This window comes from Mytilus californianus, unplaced genomic scaffold (genome assembly GCF_021869535.1).
Source record: "Mytilus californianus isolate M0D057914Y unplaced genomic scaffold, xbMytCali1.0.p SCAF_1, whole genome shotgun sequence".
In the NCBI taxonomy this organism is placed as follows: Eukaryota; Metazoa; Mollusca; class Bivalvia; order Mytilida; family Mytilidae; genus Mytilus; species Mytilus californianus.
The window spans coordinates 10766230-10784584 of NW_026262581.1; the positions used below are offsets into that span (position 1 = coordinate 10766230).

The 18355-nt window shown below is 32.0% G+C and overlaps 1 protein-coding gene and 1 long non-coding RNA gene across 2 annotated transcripts; one reads left to right on the top strand and one right to left on the bottom strand.

The window, feature by feature from the left end:
* Window positions 1–2903: 2903 nt before the first annotated feature.
* LOC127699715 (uncharacterized) lies at window positions 2904–14504 on the bottom strand. Its single transcript, XM_052203061.1, has 4 exons — window positions 14413–14504; window positions 6902–7234; window positions 4712–4777; window positions 2904–3626 (listed from the first exon to the last, which is right to left on the bottom strand). The coding sequence occupies exons 1-4, from the start codon at window positions 14456–14458 to the stop codon at window positions 3079–3081; spliced, it is 993 nt and encodes a 330-aa protein (XP_052059021.1). The 5' UTR covers window positions 14459–14504; the 3' UTR covers window positions 2904–3078.
* A 2314-nt stretch (window positions 14505–16818) lies between these two features.
* LOC127699970 (uncharacterized) lies at window positions 16819–18076 on the top strand. The gene is made up of 3 exons (XR_007981323.1): window positions 16819–17153; window positions 17670–17777; window positions 18009–18076. It is a non-coding gene; the product is annotated as an uncharacterized LOC127699970 (long non-coding RNA).
* Window positions 18077–18355: the final 279 nt, after the last annotated feature.

Genomic DNA, 18355 nt, shown 5'->3' on the forward strand with positions numbered 1-18355 from the left:
AATAATTGTATTTAACTAAAATTTCTTATATATATATGTCTTATGTTATTAAAAATTTCCATTCCCAAAATATCTTTTTTTTAATAAAAAGAAATAAAAATGTTTTAATTTTCTTTATTTCTTTAAAATTCATAATAATTTTAACCCCAAAATCTACTCTTTTTTCTGATCAAAAAGTGATAAAATGTTTCAATTTTATCAAGTTCACTAATTAATTTTAACAGTTTATTACTTATAAAAACATTTAAATAGTTATAAAAACACCTATTGTTATTATATAAACATCTATTGAAATATTTTTGTTGGCATTCAAGGAATAGGCAACATATATAATGTTGGCATTCGAGGAAGACACCGTTTATATAATAACAATAGGTGTTTTTATAACTATTTAAATGTTTTTATAAGTAATAAACTGTTAAAATTAATTAGTGAACTTGATAAAATTGAAACATTTTATCACTTTTTGATCAGAAAAAAGAGTAGATTTTGGGGTTAAAATTATTATGAATTTTAAAGAAATAAAGAAAATTAAAACATTTTTATTTCTTTTTATTAAAAAAAAGATATTTTGGGAATGGAAATTTTTAATAACATAAGACATATATATATAAGAAATTTTAGTTAAATACAATTATTACAAACTAAATCAAAGTACTGAAGTACTGAACATCGGATGACCGCAAGTTATTGTGGATGTCACAAGCACTTGTCTCAGAAAAAAAATCACATCTTTATACCTGAAAGTGAGGTTAATGTATGGATGTATTTTTTTTCTGAGACAAGTTCTTGTGTGGAAGATAAATAAATGAAAGGGAATTCAACATCACCGTAATAACTATTATATATATATATATATATATATATATGTATTGTAGTGATACAAATCAATATACTCTGGTTTATATTAATATTAATATTTGTATATTATAGTTACATTTATATATAATTTTCATCCATTTGTATATCATTCTATTCTACTAATTATTAATAGTGCAGTGCAAGTGCATGGTGGACACTCTTCTATAATAATTCGATTTTTCTTATAGATTGGATTTGAGTAGGCATACATATTTTCCCGCAAAACGAGAGAGCAAGGACCAATAACCCTGCATGTATATGTATATAATCTTCACCTTCTTTATAGGAGATTGCAATCGTTCTTGAGATATTCTTCCGAATGCGTTAACACAATTTTTCTGTACGTCTGCATAGATATTAATAATTTTTACTTACATACATACAAAAAAAAATTTAATATTATTAAATTATGTTCTAACAAAAAATATTTGATGAGTATTCATTGAAGAAATGAATATATAGCTAGCGATAAGGAATGTTATTTTGCACTCGATGATGTCGGCGTATTTATCATGTTTATAGATCGGTTAAAAACCCCAAACTAATTTACATAATGGAAATTTAGGCGATAGCAATACACCGGAGTTACCTCACGGTCATCCGCTGTAAAAATGTGTATGGATAAGCTGATATGAAGCACTTTTTCAAGTTATTACATAGTCTTGTTATGTGCTGAGAGTGATTTTTTCAGAAAGACGGACGGACCTTTGACCTAGAAAGTTGTACATACATTATGACACACCCTCTAGTGTTGGTTAATATACAAGTATAAACTTTGAAATCATAACCGTTCTCAAGATATAGAGTGGACACGATCTTTACCATAGGACATGGGGTTGTCAGCTGAAACCAAAGTTTTTGACCTTGACCTTTGACCTTGGAAGTTGTCCATATATAATGACGCACCCTCTGGTGTTGGTTGATATACAAGTCAAGTATAAACTTTGAAATCATAACGGTTCTCTTTAAATAGAGCGGATACAATTTGTTACGGACGGACAGACTGATTACAATAGGGCAAACCACCACTAGACGGGGGCCATAATAACACATAGTAATCTTACACGAGATACAAAGTTTCAAGAAATTCCATCAAGAAATATGATATTACATCACACACAACTATAGAAATATTGAAAAGCAACATCAAAGTCCAAAGAGTCTAATGTAGAATTTGTGCAAACTGGAATTTCTGAAAAAATGTTAACTTTGTGATGCAACACTTTTCAGAGTTTCATTTTAAGAGAATCCATATTTGTGCAGTAACAGCAAAAAAAGGTTTTCAACAACTTGACAAACATGAACTAGATTTAGCTACTTGTAATTTACCTATCTGTTTAATTAGTATGATTGTTTTGCTAAGCATGCACTTTTGTTGTGATAACTACTTACACCTATTCCTTGAACGCCAACATAATTTTACAGGTAAATTGTCGGTAGATCAAAGGATGTTGGCATTCAAGGAATAAACCATGGAAACCACCTTGACGATAAAAAGTTAATCCGTTGGACACTAATCCTTTTCTATGGATACTGTTTTTATATAATACCTTTGTATGTTATTTTGAGGGCAGTTTAGGTCTTAGGTCTGGTACTGTCCGGACCTTGCTAATAAAGTTTAAAGTATTGGTATTCCGTCTTTGAATAACTATAGCCGGAAAACCCCCGGTTATATAATGCTAAATTATGTATTTGCCGTTTTAAAAGAATACTTTTTGTTGACTACATCAACCTTCAAGCATTTTATCCATAGGCGATTTGATACAAAATTAATCAGAATAAAACAAAATTGAGAAGGACTAATTACTACAAATCTCTGGAAAACATGCGTGTATAACACTAATTAATACGTATGGCTAATGCGACCCTAATCCATACGGGGCTGCTTTTACTGAAAATTGTATCTATCAAATTAATCACAATATGAAAGTTCATAATAAAGTCTATCCGCTTTTAATCATTTCCGTTGAAAATTGTTAGTCGCTCGGACATTTATTACATGCAGTGACTAATTCATAGCCTAACAAAATAAAATTTCTAACTGAAAATATGATTGTTTATTTAAAAACAGAAAAGTACATACCAATATTTACAATATCAATAATAATAATCCTGCAGCCATAATTATCGAGTGCTTCAAATTTTAACAAAGCTAAATGAAGGTAAACGAAAATCTGCTCCTCGTATTATATGTACATCTTATATATTAATTTTGTTTTAGCTATAGACGTGTTTAGCGTCTTCTCTTATCGGCAACAGATGCTGATACATATTGCAAATTTGACTTGGGTCAGCAATGTTGTGATAACCACTAACAGGTTGACATGGTGGACATTGTGCATACGTACGACAGTAACTTCCCCAATGTTCAGTGAGTGGTTGATAAAGATTGCTAACGTAGGAATAGTCGTAGGTATGTTCCGAAACGTTTGCTTGGCTATTCCCGTCGATTTCCTGTGATGGCCCTGTCAAAGAGTTTTCCTCATTCAAGAGTATTGTTTCGACATTTCCTGAAACGGGGATCAGGTAAGATGAAGTATCACTCAAAGAATTGTTTTGAACTTCGCAAGACATCTCCTCATAATCGATCTCATCATAATGATTTTCACTTTGCTGTACTTCGTCAATACCGACCGGTTGATTGTTCACTGGTAAACATAATACTTTGTTCGTATGTCTTGTTTGACATAGTCTAATTGCTGCAATCAATGCTAACATGACCACTATAAATGACGGAATCGAGAGGATGGAAACAATAGGAACTGCTGCAATGTAACAATACAACTTACCGATAAGTGTGTAAAATATCTTGGTTTTTTGTTTGATTATTCCTACTTTTGTAATTGTAAAATAAACTACAGAAAAAAAAAACATTTCTTCTTATACATTACAACATATTATATTGAAATACATTATCTGTATGAAAGATTATCATTATAGATACGTCTCTTCTATAGCTGTATTGTTTGTGGCAAATACGTAAGGGCATTAAGTAGATAAAATCCAATCAATCCTACGATTTCAAAATGCCGAGATCTGTGGTCCCTTGTAACGCCAATTGCATGATTATTGTGGCATCCTCAACGGAGTTATGGTGACATATTGTTATTCTACGTTTCTTTTTTTTGTTTTATTTTTTGTTCTCCACTCTGGATCTCAAAATTGAATTGACCTAAGTTGATGAAATTATACCATAATGTTACCCAACATGTGCAGCGGCTCTTTTCACAGAAAACATTAAGAGTAAAAATACTCGTAAGTCATACACATTTCAGTATAACTATCGATAAGTTTTAATCGTAAGATTTTTCTGTGAATAGAGTCGCAGATTTGAAATTGGGGGTTGGCATTTTCAAGATGGCTGCCGTTGTCATAGTAATAGCAAAATGGCATGCGTGGAGTTGCGGTTTGACTTTGGAATTCTCAAAATTGCTGCTGTTACCCTGGCAATACGAGGATGCCATCCACTATTGCTCTCAATTGCAAATCTAGTTTTGTTTTCTATTTCATCTGGTTGTATGTGTCCTTGCGTATTTGTACGTTTGTTTGTTATTTTCACTTATTTTTTTAGCAATGGAAAGCCTGTCTAGTATTTTTTTTTCAATATTCAACTCGATCATGTTTTATTTTATTTTGTTTTATGTTATTTCTATTGGTCTAATTTTTTGTCGGCTTTTACTGGAATGCGTGTAGTGCAATACTAAGATTATGTGGTGTTTTTTCTTTTTCTTTCTTCCTTGTTTTTCTTTGCATTTTAATTTAGTTTTTTTATGTTTGTTTCTAACAATTTTCTTTTACTTGCAATTTACATTGAAATTGTTTGAGGTAAATAAATACAATTGTGATTTACATGAAAAAACTCGACTATCATCTATGTTCGTCGTAAATTGAACGGTTCTCAGGTCCTCGTATTTATCTGGAAAAAAAGATAAAACAATAATTATTACATCAAAGAAGATGGTTATTATTTACGAATCATTAGGAAGTTCTCTGAAACCCTGTAGCACAGGCGAAGCAAGGATTTACAAGAATACATAATAAATCAAAAACAGAAAGTTAACCTTGTAACTCGAAACTGACGATCACAATGTATATTTAGCCTCGCTTGTGCAGAATCATATTCAATTAGTTTTTTATTTATTTAAAAAAAAATCTTTTGATATTATCATATATCAGGATTTCTACCTAAAACTAATGTATAACGTCTTGTAAACGCTGCCCCTTTTCTGCTAATGGTCGTTAGAATTACATTGTTAAACTAATATCAACAACTCTGCAATAGTTTTTTTTGGGGGGGTTGGGGGATTTTGATGTGGATTAATCTTTAGTGTCTAGTGTTTAATCCACAATTGTCTACATAAGAAAATGCCTATACCAAGCCAGGAATACCGCTAGCCTGTCTTCACACAGTTAATTCGAGCCCCGCACATGACAGGTGCATTTGACTCCGATCAAAATTGAAGAGGATTGCCAGTTTTCCTGTCGTGGGTCGTTGGTTCTCTCCGGGCACATCAACAAATTTGTTTTTGCAACTATTATATTTCCGATTATTTTCCCAGCTACAAATATTAACAATCAAATGTTATACTAGTAATCATTTAAATTCAATGAAAACTTTCAAAGTACTTTCAGTCTAGAAATGACTGATTTGTGTCATGATTTCATACGCATTCTATTTCAAACAGTTACAGTGGAGATCGCTTCTAACCTCTCATCAAATCTGTCAGAATCTGTCAGGAGAACTGTTCTAGGACAGTATGTAGAACTGTCATCCTGACACCTTTTAGACAGTTCTAGCTAGAACAGTTCTAACCTAGAACTGATTTCGTCAGTTCTACCTAAATCTGATTTCGACAGTTCTACCTAAATCTGATTTCGACAGTTCTACCTAGAACTGATCCTGACAGTTCTACCCTAGAACAGTTTTAGACAGTTCTACCTAGAACTGACCAAATCTTTGGTCAGTTCTACGACTAGAACAGTTCTACGGATAGAACAGTTCTACGATTAGAACTGATTTGGTCAGTTCTACGGCTAGAATTGATTTAGTCAGTTCTATCCATAGAACAGTTTTAAGAACTCTTTGTCTTAAATATAAATAAGTCAAAAGAATATAATATATATTAAAAAATTCTCATCACAGCACTGTTTTAACATTTCTCATTTAGAACTGTTCTACAATCCTGACAGGTTGGGTCAGTTCTGCTGACAGTTCTACGGTTAGAACTGATTTAGTCAGTTCTGCTGACAGTTCTACGGTTAGAACTGATTTGGTCAGTTCTGCTGACAGTTCTACGACTAGAACTGATTTGGACAGTTCTACCTAGAACAGTTTTAGACAGTTCTACCCTAGAAACTGATCCTGACAGTTCTACCCTAGAACTGTTTTTAGGTAGAACTGTTCTAGGACAGTTCAGAACAGAGCTATGACAGATTATTCTGACAGTTCTAATGAGAGGTTAGAAGTGATCTCCACTGTATGTACTAAGATATATTTTGGAGCATAATTTGGCCATGCAATTTAAAATAGTAATGTATGATTATCACAATGGTATTATATATATTTTACCTACTTAATATCCATGTTGATGTGTTAACCAAAATGTAAGTATTCGGTTACGGTTGATGATTATGTTGACTGTGACGTACTTTCATTAAAAAGACGTCACAGGAACGATTTACCTAATTGTAGCAACAATAGCCTAATATCTCAAATATTTCGATAAAATTATTACAGACCACATTCTTCGCCCAAAAGGGCCAGTTGTCAACTAGTAAACACAAAAAAAAAAATTCAAAGAGGTGTGTGCTACATATAATTTAAACGATTGTCGGCAAATTCACTATTTCACCTTGTTTAAAACTAAAGTATGATTGATTTAATTTTATAGCTTCAATTTTTAATATCTGAAAATGCGGGAAAAATATTAAGGCAACTCAGTTTTGGACATAATTGTCACTAAAATCGTACTAACACTTTTTGTTAAACAGATGAACGAAAAGATGATCTTTTAATCAAGATTATTGGTAAACCACTTACCCTTAACTTCCAAAGTAACAAAATGATAAGTCAGATTAGTTTTGGTATCCACTGCACATCTGTATAACCCAGAATCCAACATTGTTACACTTGATATTTGTAATCCATAATCTTTCCCACCTCTCGCGCCAACGATCTTTAGTCTCTCGTAAATCTGCAAATCTGTATTAACTCTCCACCCATCGGTGTATACAGTTGTAAAGTAGATTTTAGTATTTTTGTCTCGACGAGCCCATTGAACTCCACTGAAATTGCCTTGTTTGTTTTCACAAGGGAGAATAACTGTTTCTCCAATGATGCTCTCCATATGAATATAAAGGTTGATAACAGCACCTATAAGACATAACATTGTGCGATTTTATTATGTTTTACTTGTCAGTTGATATTTCCTGTAAGGGGTTTAGTGTCATAAATTTAAAGAAAGTCATCATAGATACCACAATATTATAATTTGTACGCCAGACGCGCGTTTCATATGTAAAAGACTCATGAGTTACGCTCGATTGAAAAAAAATGAAATAAAGTACGAGGTTGAAGAGCATTTAGGAACCAAAATTCCAAAAAGGTTTTGTCAAATACAGTAAAGGCCTTAAGCTATCTGTTTCTGGGGTAGAGATAATTTTCATTTAATTAAATTTAAGGTTCTTTTTAATCTATAGGCTTCAAGGAGCCTGTATCACTCGTTTGGTATATTCGCCAAAAATGATTAAGTTGAACCAGAATCATTTTGTTGAAAGGAAACTGTGCTAGCCAAAATCTTGTCTTGCTGACTAGTTTGGCTACGCTATAGAGTCTATCCATTATTGCTTGCAAAAATACTAATCAAAATGTTCTGCAACATTTGTTTGTGACAGTAACCAAAAGGACATAAACAATTACAAGATCTCTAGGGGTCAATCTCTGGTCTATAACAACAAACAGATTTATTGATTCATGTTTGGTGTTTAAGGCCAATTTCAACACTATTTCGTGGCGTTGAGATGTCTACAATATTACAAGCTCTTAAACGCCAAGGGTCTAGAATAAAAGCATTTTAAAACTAACAATCAAAGACCAGCCATCAACACACATAGTTCATATTTGACAATAATCAGAAGATGAAACCGAAGAAAAGGACTAAATACCAACATGATTAACTAAATCTCAACAATTAACCCATTTAAATATCAATCAATGGAATAAAGTAATGTATATAGCAGATACAACAAAAACTTACTCCTGTCATTAATGTATAAAAGACAACAAAAATACCAGTACAAGCACAACAAAAGTATACAAGTGAAGAGGCTGTCAGATTCACAGCAAACCAGATTTTCCTGCATGAAAATGATATTTGCAAATCTGAGACCCCCAAACAGAATCATGCAAACATAATTAATGAATTGTTGTAGGGTGCAGAAATGGAAAGCCCAAATCAATATAAGTATCACTTTTCACTACTAAAATATTTACAACTCAACAACGATAAAAGCTAAAATCTTGAAAATCGAACCTGACCTTCATTGATTCACAGGAAACAACGTACAGAATCTAAATTTGAAAATTTCAGAAAGGTGTTTTCAAGTTATTACAAGTGCAAAGTACTGAGTATCACTTTTCGCTACATAAAGGTAGACGACTCAATAGCTAAAATCATGCAAATTGAACTTGACCTTCATTTAGTCACAGGACACAACAAATTTAAATTTGAAAATATTTCATCAAAGTGTTTTCAAGAAAATGCACGGACACTGTTTGCCAGACGTCCGAAAGCCCGACACCGAACCGCCGTACATCATCAAATTTATAATTGATATTTTCCTTTGAAAATCCGCTTAAGAATTTGAAAACAATTCTTTAAAAATTGCTTGCGTCCAAAGTGCTTCTCGAAATTTACCTTCATTAGGAACACACAGGGCCGAATTTTTGAAAGCCAGTCAAGGAAGCATAAGAACCAAAACATTTAAAGAGCTATATGACCAAAAAGAACATACACATGGTTAAATCCTTCTAAGATCGACTTTTTCTGAGGGAGTTGAAACCTTATAATTGATAATTAAGCTAGTAATACCGTACCAAAGAATGCTTGCATGCATTTATTAAAAGTAAAATATGTATGACCTATAATGTCGTCGGTTTCAGAAATTCTGAGTAAAATTGATGATGAGATATTATGAAAAGTGCAAGAAATCATGGCAATGCCATATATTTAATAGGTTTATCGATCGTTTTTAGTTTTGGGGTCTTGGATTCGGAGTCATCTAATTATTTCTGTCGTATAAAATATTCAAGTGTACCAGTTATATCTAAAGACGTTACAAAATAAGATTTCGAAGCACAGTATTCAGTGACGACCCTTACTTTAGCTGTTTCAAAGAAGATTCAACTATATATTTTCATAATACAAAAACAAAACAATAACAATTAGGTGACCCGCTACAAATTCAAATTTGCTATCAATTAAATTCAAATTTCAGTAGCTTTTAACATATCACTTTTCAGAATTCGTATGACAGTGTTTTGAGAATTAAGAAGACAACATTTCAGAATTTTTTGCGATATTTTTGTGTTTTTCTTTATATTTTGTACTTCTTTTTTTTCGAATATCTAATCTGACATAATTTTTTTATATCTAAATATATGTAAAAGTTACACTTAACATTTTCTCGATATTTATATATGAAGTACCGCATGCTCTAGTTGTAAGCAAAATGTTAAAAGCATATCCTTGGAAAAGCCTATTTACGTACCTATTACCATGACCGATTTTTTTCTAGATTTTAACGGCCTGTGGCAGGTTTAAGTCATACGATACAAGGTCAGTATCATTATCTACTGGGAGTGTAGTTCTGACAGAAGACGATTTTTTTTTCGTTAAATAATCAAGAATTCTCAAAATATACTCCCGAAATTAACCCAAAGCAACTTACTTTAAATAAATTAAATCTATACAGCAATAACTGTCGTTTCTTAGCCTAAGAACTGAAAGGACAGTTATTGTTGCTTCTAGTAATATTAGAAATAATTCCTTCTCTTATTCCCCGAATATCAGACGATTCTCCCCATATAAAACGCCTTAAAATTTTCATGATAGATCTGTGAACGCACAGATATACAGAAACTACATTTTCATCACATGTTTCATAATTTTTCAAACTCATCAGGATTTGTGAGTATTCCAACATGACAACGCTTGTCCACATACTGTCCGAATTTCAACAACCTTTCGTAACAATGCCAACATTTGTGTGATGCTAAGCAATCGATATCTTGACATGGCATTCACTGAACATGTATGGGATGAGTTAGGACATCATGTTTGCAATCGAAAACAAAGGCCTTTCTGAGTGTATGATTTACGATGTGAACCGACCGAGGAAAGGAACAACATGCCACAAAATTATTATCTTTTGTATGCGCCGTCGTTGCATGCCACTTATAAATGCTAGGACTGGCCATACGTTACTCTTTTGAAATAAGGGTTGTAGGTGTCGGCATTTTAAAAACGTGATTCAAAATAAATCTTTAAAAGTTTAGTGTCACCTTAGTGACAATTTTTATATTTCCGATTCCCAAATAGAAAACCATTTATCGATAATATGAACTTTTAAATATTTAAAGCACCTAAAAAATGTACCATGCAGATCAATGAAATTGAAAAGGTGGGGGTCTAGTCCGGGAACGATTATTTAACTTCAAAAAGTGGGATACGGTATTTTCCTTAAAAAAATATTCTAATCCCCAATTTGATGAAAAAAAAAATTCTGGTCAAGCAGAGAACAAAAAAAAAATGAATCAAGATTTTCCCCATGAACCTATTGTGTTAAATTTTGAACAAAATAATTTGATTGATGGCGTTGAAATACCAAATGAAATTTTACTCCGACAAAAAACCATACCCCCTTTGAAGTTAAATGGTTGCTCCCTAAGACAACGTTTCTTTGGACTGATGCTTGTAAAAGGTTTAGGAATTTATCATATATGTAGCTCCATTAGGGGAACTAAATCCGCCCTGTTTTCAAACAGCGAATAAAAGGAAACAGGAATTTTTTGTATATTATAATAGTTCCGTATTTTTAATTTGCGCATTTTTAAGTTATCTCACGACAATCAACTTAAACTGTGATCATTGTTAGTACAAGTACGCAGCGAAGTCTTGTCAGAATGTGGCGTGTAGAAAGAGTGCCAAGCTCCCTCACATTAAGAACCTCTGCAGTAGCTCGTTGGTTTGTTGAAAGGCAACATTTCTGTCCCTATCCCATACACAGGCGCTTGGGTATATGATACAGATATTTTTTTTGGATTTTTGTTGTTGTTGATTAATATATTCAATTTTCTATATTTATACTACATATCTATCACTACTGCGCATGTCTCACCTTATTTCGAGTGATTTTACCAACTCTTGAGACAACCCCCATTTTTACTATCCACACTAAGAAACAGTAAAAATGGGAGTTGTCTCAAGAGTTGGTAAAATCACTCGAAATTAGGTGAGACATGCGCAGTAGTGATAGATATGTAGTATAAATATAGAAAATTGAATATATTAATCAACAACAAAAAATATCTGTATATCATATACCCAAGCGCTTGTGATCCCATATAAATATACTTTCATTTCCCAGTGGCATCTTAATTTGCCGATCTTCATCCGGAACTGACTCTTACAGAACCTACTTATAGTATTTATTGTTAATTTGTTATTCTCCTGAACATGCATGAAATATTTGCCACTGGCAACCAGCAATCAATCATTTGAAATATACAAACTACAAAGAAACTTAGGTTTCGACCCCCTCGGGCAAAGAAGCCCTTAGATGGATTTTGATATTCTTAACTTTCGTTTTAACCACACACTTCTTCAGTTGTTTCGGTTCTCATATTTACTTGACATTCAAATATTTAGTTTTCAGCTTTCCGTAGTTAAATGCTTTACTTAAAATTCAGCGTTTTACATTGTCCTGGTTTTTCGAGAGTGTATGGCCAAAATGGACGTCAAAAATAGCAAAGAGCGCGCCCCATTCTGATTGGAAGTGTCTGCGTACTTAATTGTACTTTGTCCAAAGTTCGTTGTTGTACGATAACTTAAAAATGCGCAAATAACAAATACGGAACTATCCCCTGATACAAAAATATCCCGTTTCCTTTTAGGCACTTTTTAAAAACAGAGGCGGATTTACGGGGGCAGGGGGCTCGCCCATCCCTAACGGAGCTACATATATGATAAATGCATAGCCATTTTACAAGCATCGGTCCAAACGTTGTCTAACTTGGCCCCCACATTTTCAAATTCATGGATCCGCACCTGAACAATGTACCATTATTGAAGCCCCTCCAGGAGGTATCCGAGTCAAATATAGTGTCACCGTAGTGACAATATTTATTTTTCCGATTCCCAAATAGATTACCATCTCGATTGGCTATTTCAACTTGATCATATGTTTATTGTTGATATGATCTTTTTAAAATTATTTCAAATTACGATTTCAAAATGCCGACACCTACAAATGGATAGATGAGCGTGTAATGTACAGCGGCAACTATTGCATAGATATGCAGGCTTAAAATAATGTTTATGATTTACGTTTATATGGTATGAATGTATTCAGCTTTTACAAGAAAAGCACGATGAGTTGGATTTTAATGTTAGATACATTTTAACAGTAACCTGCATGCTCCAAGCTACTAATGTTTGATCTTACTCTTAAATTCAGCTTGCATAGCGGGTAGTAGTGTAAAATAGTTATCAACAACCTCCTATATTCTTGGCTAGCACAACGTTCATTGCGATACCATAAATTCAGGAGTCCTACGGTATCAATACTTTGAACTGAAATCAATGAAAGGCAATATATGATTGTCATGCAATCGATAAAATATGAAAATATAATGTTAAAAATTGCATGCGTCCGAAGCGCTTGTCTGGATCTATCTTCATCATGAAGGCTCAAAAGCCGAATATTTGAAGGTCAACAATTTATAACAACCGAAATAGTTGATACAATGTTAACAGAGATGATTGTTCAAAATGTACATTCAATGATTTCATCTGCCGACATGATTGCAGATAGTAAGAAGTCGAAGAGCCAAAAAAAAAAAAGAAGAAATAAAATCAATTTTGAGGGAATACACGCGTTTCAAAATTTTGAGCCATTTATTTAAGTACGACAGAAAATATTCACATAATAAACCCTATCATACTATTCGACCTGCTGCGAGTTGGTCAGTTTCATTGTCACTCCTAAATGTTGGGCGCTTGGGAAACCAAATAGTTCTGAATTATTTATCTAAAACGCTAAGCTTATATAAGAGATTTTTTCTAAAGTAAATTAACTTGTTTGATGCCGGTTTAAATCTGTCTAAATATTTATTTTGTTCAAGTGTTCACCGCTTACAACTGCCTGCCGCTGGTTTTATTTTATACATTAACTTTTAAGTAACAGTTCTTTTGTTTCGTTTCGTTCCGCTTTTATTCCGTTTCGCACTTTACAGGTACCCCTTTTTTCGCCCATTTTCTATTTCTGATATTTTAATCAAAAATAAAAAAAAATAAACTTTCAAAAAGCGAAATAATCAAAACTGCACTTTAAGTTTAGAACATTTAAAGTTTGATCAAATATCTAAACTATCAAATTTATAAAAGACATTTCGAATTTTAAAATTTTAATTATTTGGTGAAAATTTCAAAATTTCAAAAAATTTCAAAAATTTGATATTTTGATATTTAAAACTTTGATCAAAATTCCCAAAATATAAAATTTGAAATTTTTTAAAAATTTTGAATTGATATGTGTTACACGGACCGACTCAGCAATATCTCAATGTATTTAAATATGTGCATCAAGTTAGTTCTAGCACAACCGTACAAAGTTCTTGTAATATGCTTATTTTTCCATAAAATCAAACTGAATACTATAAACGCTTTTTTGTTGTTAATATCGGAAGTATTTTAAAGACAAAATTTGTCTACAAATTGAAAATAATGTAACACAATTGAATCTTAAACAAATATTGAAAAATATTTTGTTTAATTAGTTTAATTCTTATAACATTATTATAGTTTGATATTGTATAAGTATTTTTACTATTGAGTTTATGCCATATTTGTTGTTTTTATTTCGTTTTAGGACATCGTAACTTTTAGGACTATCCTAAGACACCTATTTATATATCCTAACTTTAGGACCAAATTTAGGACATATCTTATTTTAGGAGACGTTCGTTAACCTGACTTAGGACTAAGACGTGTCCTAAGACCATCCTAAGACATGTCCTAGTCCTAGGACAGCTTCGTTGACACGGCCCCAGATGGTTAATTTGCAATAAATCCTTCATAAAACAGAAAGCACAAGACAAACACATATTGTTATTTCTCAAATTGATTTCTGGCTAATAAAGCTGTTTTTTAAGATAATTCAAAACGGACTAGATATTTATTTGCTAAATAATATTCATAAAGATTGTGCAAGTTAACGTTCGTTTCTGTTTGATATGAATTTTGTTTTTATGAATATATATAATTTAATTACCTGTGACTATCGCAATAGGGTTGTTAATTAAAATAAACAGGTACATTATCCCATCCAATAAAGTCAAATGAAAAACTCATAAACTATATGAAGCTTGTAATTCGGTTTGTCTATATATAAGACTCATTAGTGACACTCGAATCAATGTATATAACCAACAATAAACATGAACTTCCTTCCTCAATATTGTGTTCAAGTAGCCTCTTCAGGAAAAAAATTAATTTCACTTCAATTTACCTTCCATCACAATATAACCACCAGGAAATGGTAATATAACACTTTTTGATTGGATGCTAATTGAAGGAACTAATTGAAGTTTTGTTATATAGAAATATATAGGCATTTCCGAAAAATTGACTTATGAAAGATAAAGTTGTTCATTAACTCTTGTTAATTTTTATTAAGCCCCGGTCACACCTTACCGCGGTTATGCCTAGGTCACACATTCACTGATATTCTTCTTCTTCTTCAGGAAGTCCACCCTATTTGCAGGGTTACCACATTTAAAAATTGTCTATTTTTAAAAGTGCGTTATTAAAAAATTTATGTACTAGTTAAAATTAAAATAATAATAGTAACAGAGTTAGAATAGGACAAAATTAAAAATTAATTAAAAAACAGGAACTTGTATTTACACTATACATGCTCAGACTGATGTGAGCTTACAAAATTTTACATTTATTTCAAAATGGATAAAATACTAGCTTATCAGTTGTTTGTAAAATTCTCTTAGAAAAAGAAAGTGATATGAATTACTATTCCGTATTAGTAATGGGTAAATTTATGCACTTGTGTGGTTTCATATTTAGTTTATATATGAATGTACTTAAAATCTAAAATGGTAAAAAAACTCTATAAAGATTAGTTTTAAAAACAGTAGGTCATTAACACAATTTAAGATCTACAAGGTTATTTACAAGGGTCATTAATATTCATATACTCTAGTTATAGTTTTAACTTAGAAGTAATTTTCTATATCACTTAATATTTAATTAAGTATATACATCATAAGTAGTATAATATTTGTTACATTCCCACGACCGACAGCCACCTGCAAGTTAAGAATCAAGAACTTTAAATGATTGTTCATTTGTTTTCCAGAAGTTGGGCTCTTTTAGCATGCAATGCATAGATCCAGTCTTTGCAGATTCGTTCTAAATCTCTCAGCTGAGACACTGATATAAGGTTGTTCCTAGAACAGTCAACTAAGAATTCAAGAAGGTCCTCATCAGAATTATATATATTGCAATAAGGGATCTGATTATCCTCCAGTAGGGATTTGAGTCTATTGTGGTGAATTTTTCTCACACTATTCAGACTTTCACACGTAACTAGGAAGTGTTTATAATCCTCAGGTCCTACCATGCACAATTTGCATTCTGCAGATTTTGTTTCGTCAAATCGGTTTGTAATACTTTGGGTATTGTAAGTTCCTGTAAGTATCCTGGACTTGATTATCCCTTTATTTTTGCTAACATCTCTTTTGTGATCTCTGACACTGCTCCAACAGAAGTTTTTTTTATTTAAATTCCAGGTGTTAACTTCCATGTAATTGAGTGTTGTTTTGCTTCTAGCTATTTCGGTCCATCTATTTTTCCAGGTTGTGTCTATTGCACCGTGAGTCAATCGTTTCCAATTTTTCTCTGGATTAAGTATAATCTCATGGGCGGATGGAAGATCATAAGATTTGAGTATTTTGTCCACGTTTATGTACCAACTATTTGATTTATCGTCTTTTGTTGCTAGCTGTCTAATTCCAATTTTACATTCAATTGAGTTTAGATCTTTTGATATTCTTAGAAATAGGGAAATGACAGCTTTATGTATGAGTTGTTCAATAGTTTCTGCTCCGAGCAAGATATAGATAGCAGCATCAGCAGTTCTTTTTGGTAAAGACAGAATTTGTTTAAATGTTTTTTTTTCTGAAAAGTTTCTCATTTTTGGGTATCAGTTTTGGTAATGTTGAGAATTTCAATTCCATAGAGCATTCTTGGTATTACATATGTTCGCCATAGTTTATATGATAATAGTGGATTTATACCATTTATTCCATGCACTGTAAATATACCTGACGCCTGACGCGTCCGGACGCGTTCAAAATTTGTACACCGAATGTTCAATATTTCAACGTCATAGGTTCATGCTTAGAGACGTGTTCAAAGTTTTAACGTTTGTGTTAAAAATATTAACATGTGTGTTCAGACGCACTGAACACCGGTGTTCAAATTCTGATCTAAAAAAGAAGATAGTCGTTTGTCCGATTTTCTATCCTTCCAATTGGCAAATTCAAAAAGAAATTCTTTAAAAAATATGAATGTATACGCAGGATGATGATCTTGTGAATTTTTGGCTAATATTTTAGTAATTGTGAAATATTAAACTTCCAAGCTGACATATATGTATAGTTTATGAATTTATTTTATTATTTATTTATATATACTAGTTTTACTTATAAGTGACATAATTATGCATATCAATGAGGCCTGTTATGATAATATCGTAATAAAAATATGTCGATGTTTATCTTATTTCATGATCCGTTCATTTTATTAACATTACATGTTCAATCAGTGTTCAAATCGCTCGAAATTTTGAACACCTCGTGTTAAAAAAAAATATACCAGGATACCAAATACCGGAAACAGATATCGGCTGGCGATTTAGGCGGTTAAACGAAGAATGGATACACATAAGAAAGAGAACTGGAGAAGGGACTTCTATCCCATATGAACACGAAAGAAGTAAGTAACAAGTTAGAATAATCTCCATAGGTAGTTCGATGGTTTCCTTGTTATTTTCTCATGCCAGATATATATTTGTCAAATATTCATAACTGTTATATCCAAATTTTCAATATTCAACATAAAAGACGAATTAAAAAACGGGCTTTAGATATAAACGTAAATAACTGTCAGCTTTGTTCTGATGATTTCCTAAACTGATGAATAAACAGTCTGTCTGTTATACAGAATAAATGATGATTTCCGACATCCACATACATTAGCTGAACACTTAAGTGTTAAGAACTCTAACATCAAGTGTTCAAAAATGAAACACTGTGCAAAGGCATTAAAAACTGAACACCACACATTCAATTGATGAACACTAAGTGTTAAGAACTCTAACATCAAGTGTTAAAAAATGAAACACAAAGGCATTAAAAACTGAACACCACACATTCAATTGATGAACACTAGTGCAAACATTTGGAACACCATTTTTGACTTAGAAAATGCATTTGTTTATTTTATTTGCAGGAATCGTTAGATTAAAATGTTTGAATTAGGAACCGGTAGCCAATAATCCCAAAAAGGTCATTTCTGCATGCTATAAAGTGGTGGAAAAAAGAAAGATGTCGAAAAAAGGTATGACAATATATGTATATTAATAGCTTATGTGGGTGTATCATTTCTATCTGTTCACCTTAGGTCAAGAAATCGACTTCTGTAATTTATAATGTCAAAATTTGCATTTCATTGCTATAGAATATCAATTTGTACACTAGTATATATCGACATTAAAGCATAACAAGCATTGCATAATTTGATGCTTTATGAAAAACTCTCTTCTATTAATTTTTAAATTTTATTTTGCAGGATATATAGGCTCATAGACATTCCTTGTTGTGGAGGATTTTGACATTGGAAGTTGAAAACAACACATAAAATGCCACCCAGTTGATAGCTTTAAGTGAAGATGCACTGAAAAGTGGAGCGTACATTGTATGTGATCGTACAAGAACTGTTGGAATTTGCAAACTTTTAAACTTTCATTGTGACAAATACCTATATCATAAACTATCTAATTATCACATTGACATGCTTTTTTGGTTAGGATACAAACGATGTTGCAACTATCTAGTCATATTTAAGTCAGTTTAAAAACATTATGTATGTGATTTCACTGACTGTTACTTGTGATATCATAAGGTATCTGGTGTACT

Excerpts from the sequence above, each read along its gene's own strand:
- LOC127699715 (XM_052203061.1), bottom strand. The coding sequence starts at position 14,458 with ATGTACCTGTTTATTTTAATTAACAACCCTATTGCGATAGTCACAG. Across the intron at positions 7,235-14,412 it reads CCCTATTGCGATAGTCACAG|GTGCTGTTATCAACCTTTAT; the intron begins GTAATTAAATTA and ends TATGTCTTATAG. Across the intron at positions 4,778-6,901 it reads TGTTACTTTGGAAGTTAAGG|ATAAATACGAGGACCTGAGA; the intron begins GTAAGTGGTTTA and ends CTTTTTTTCCAG.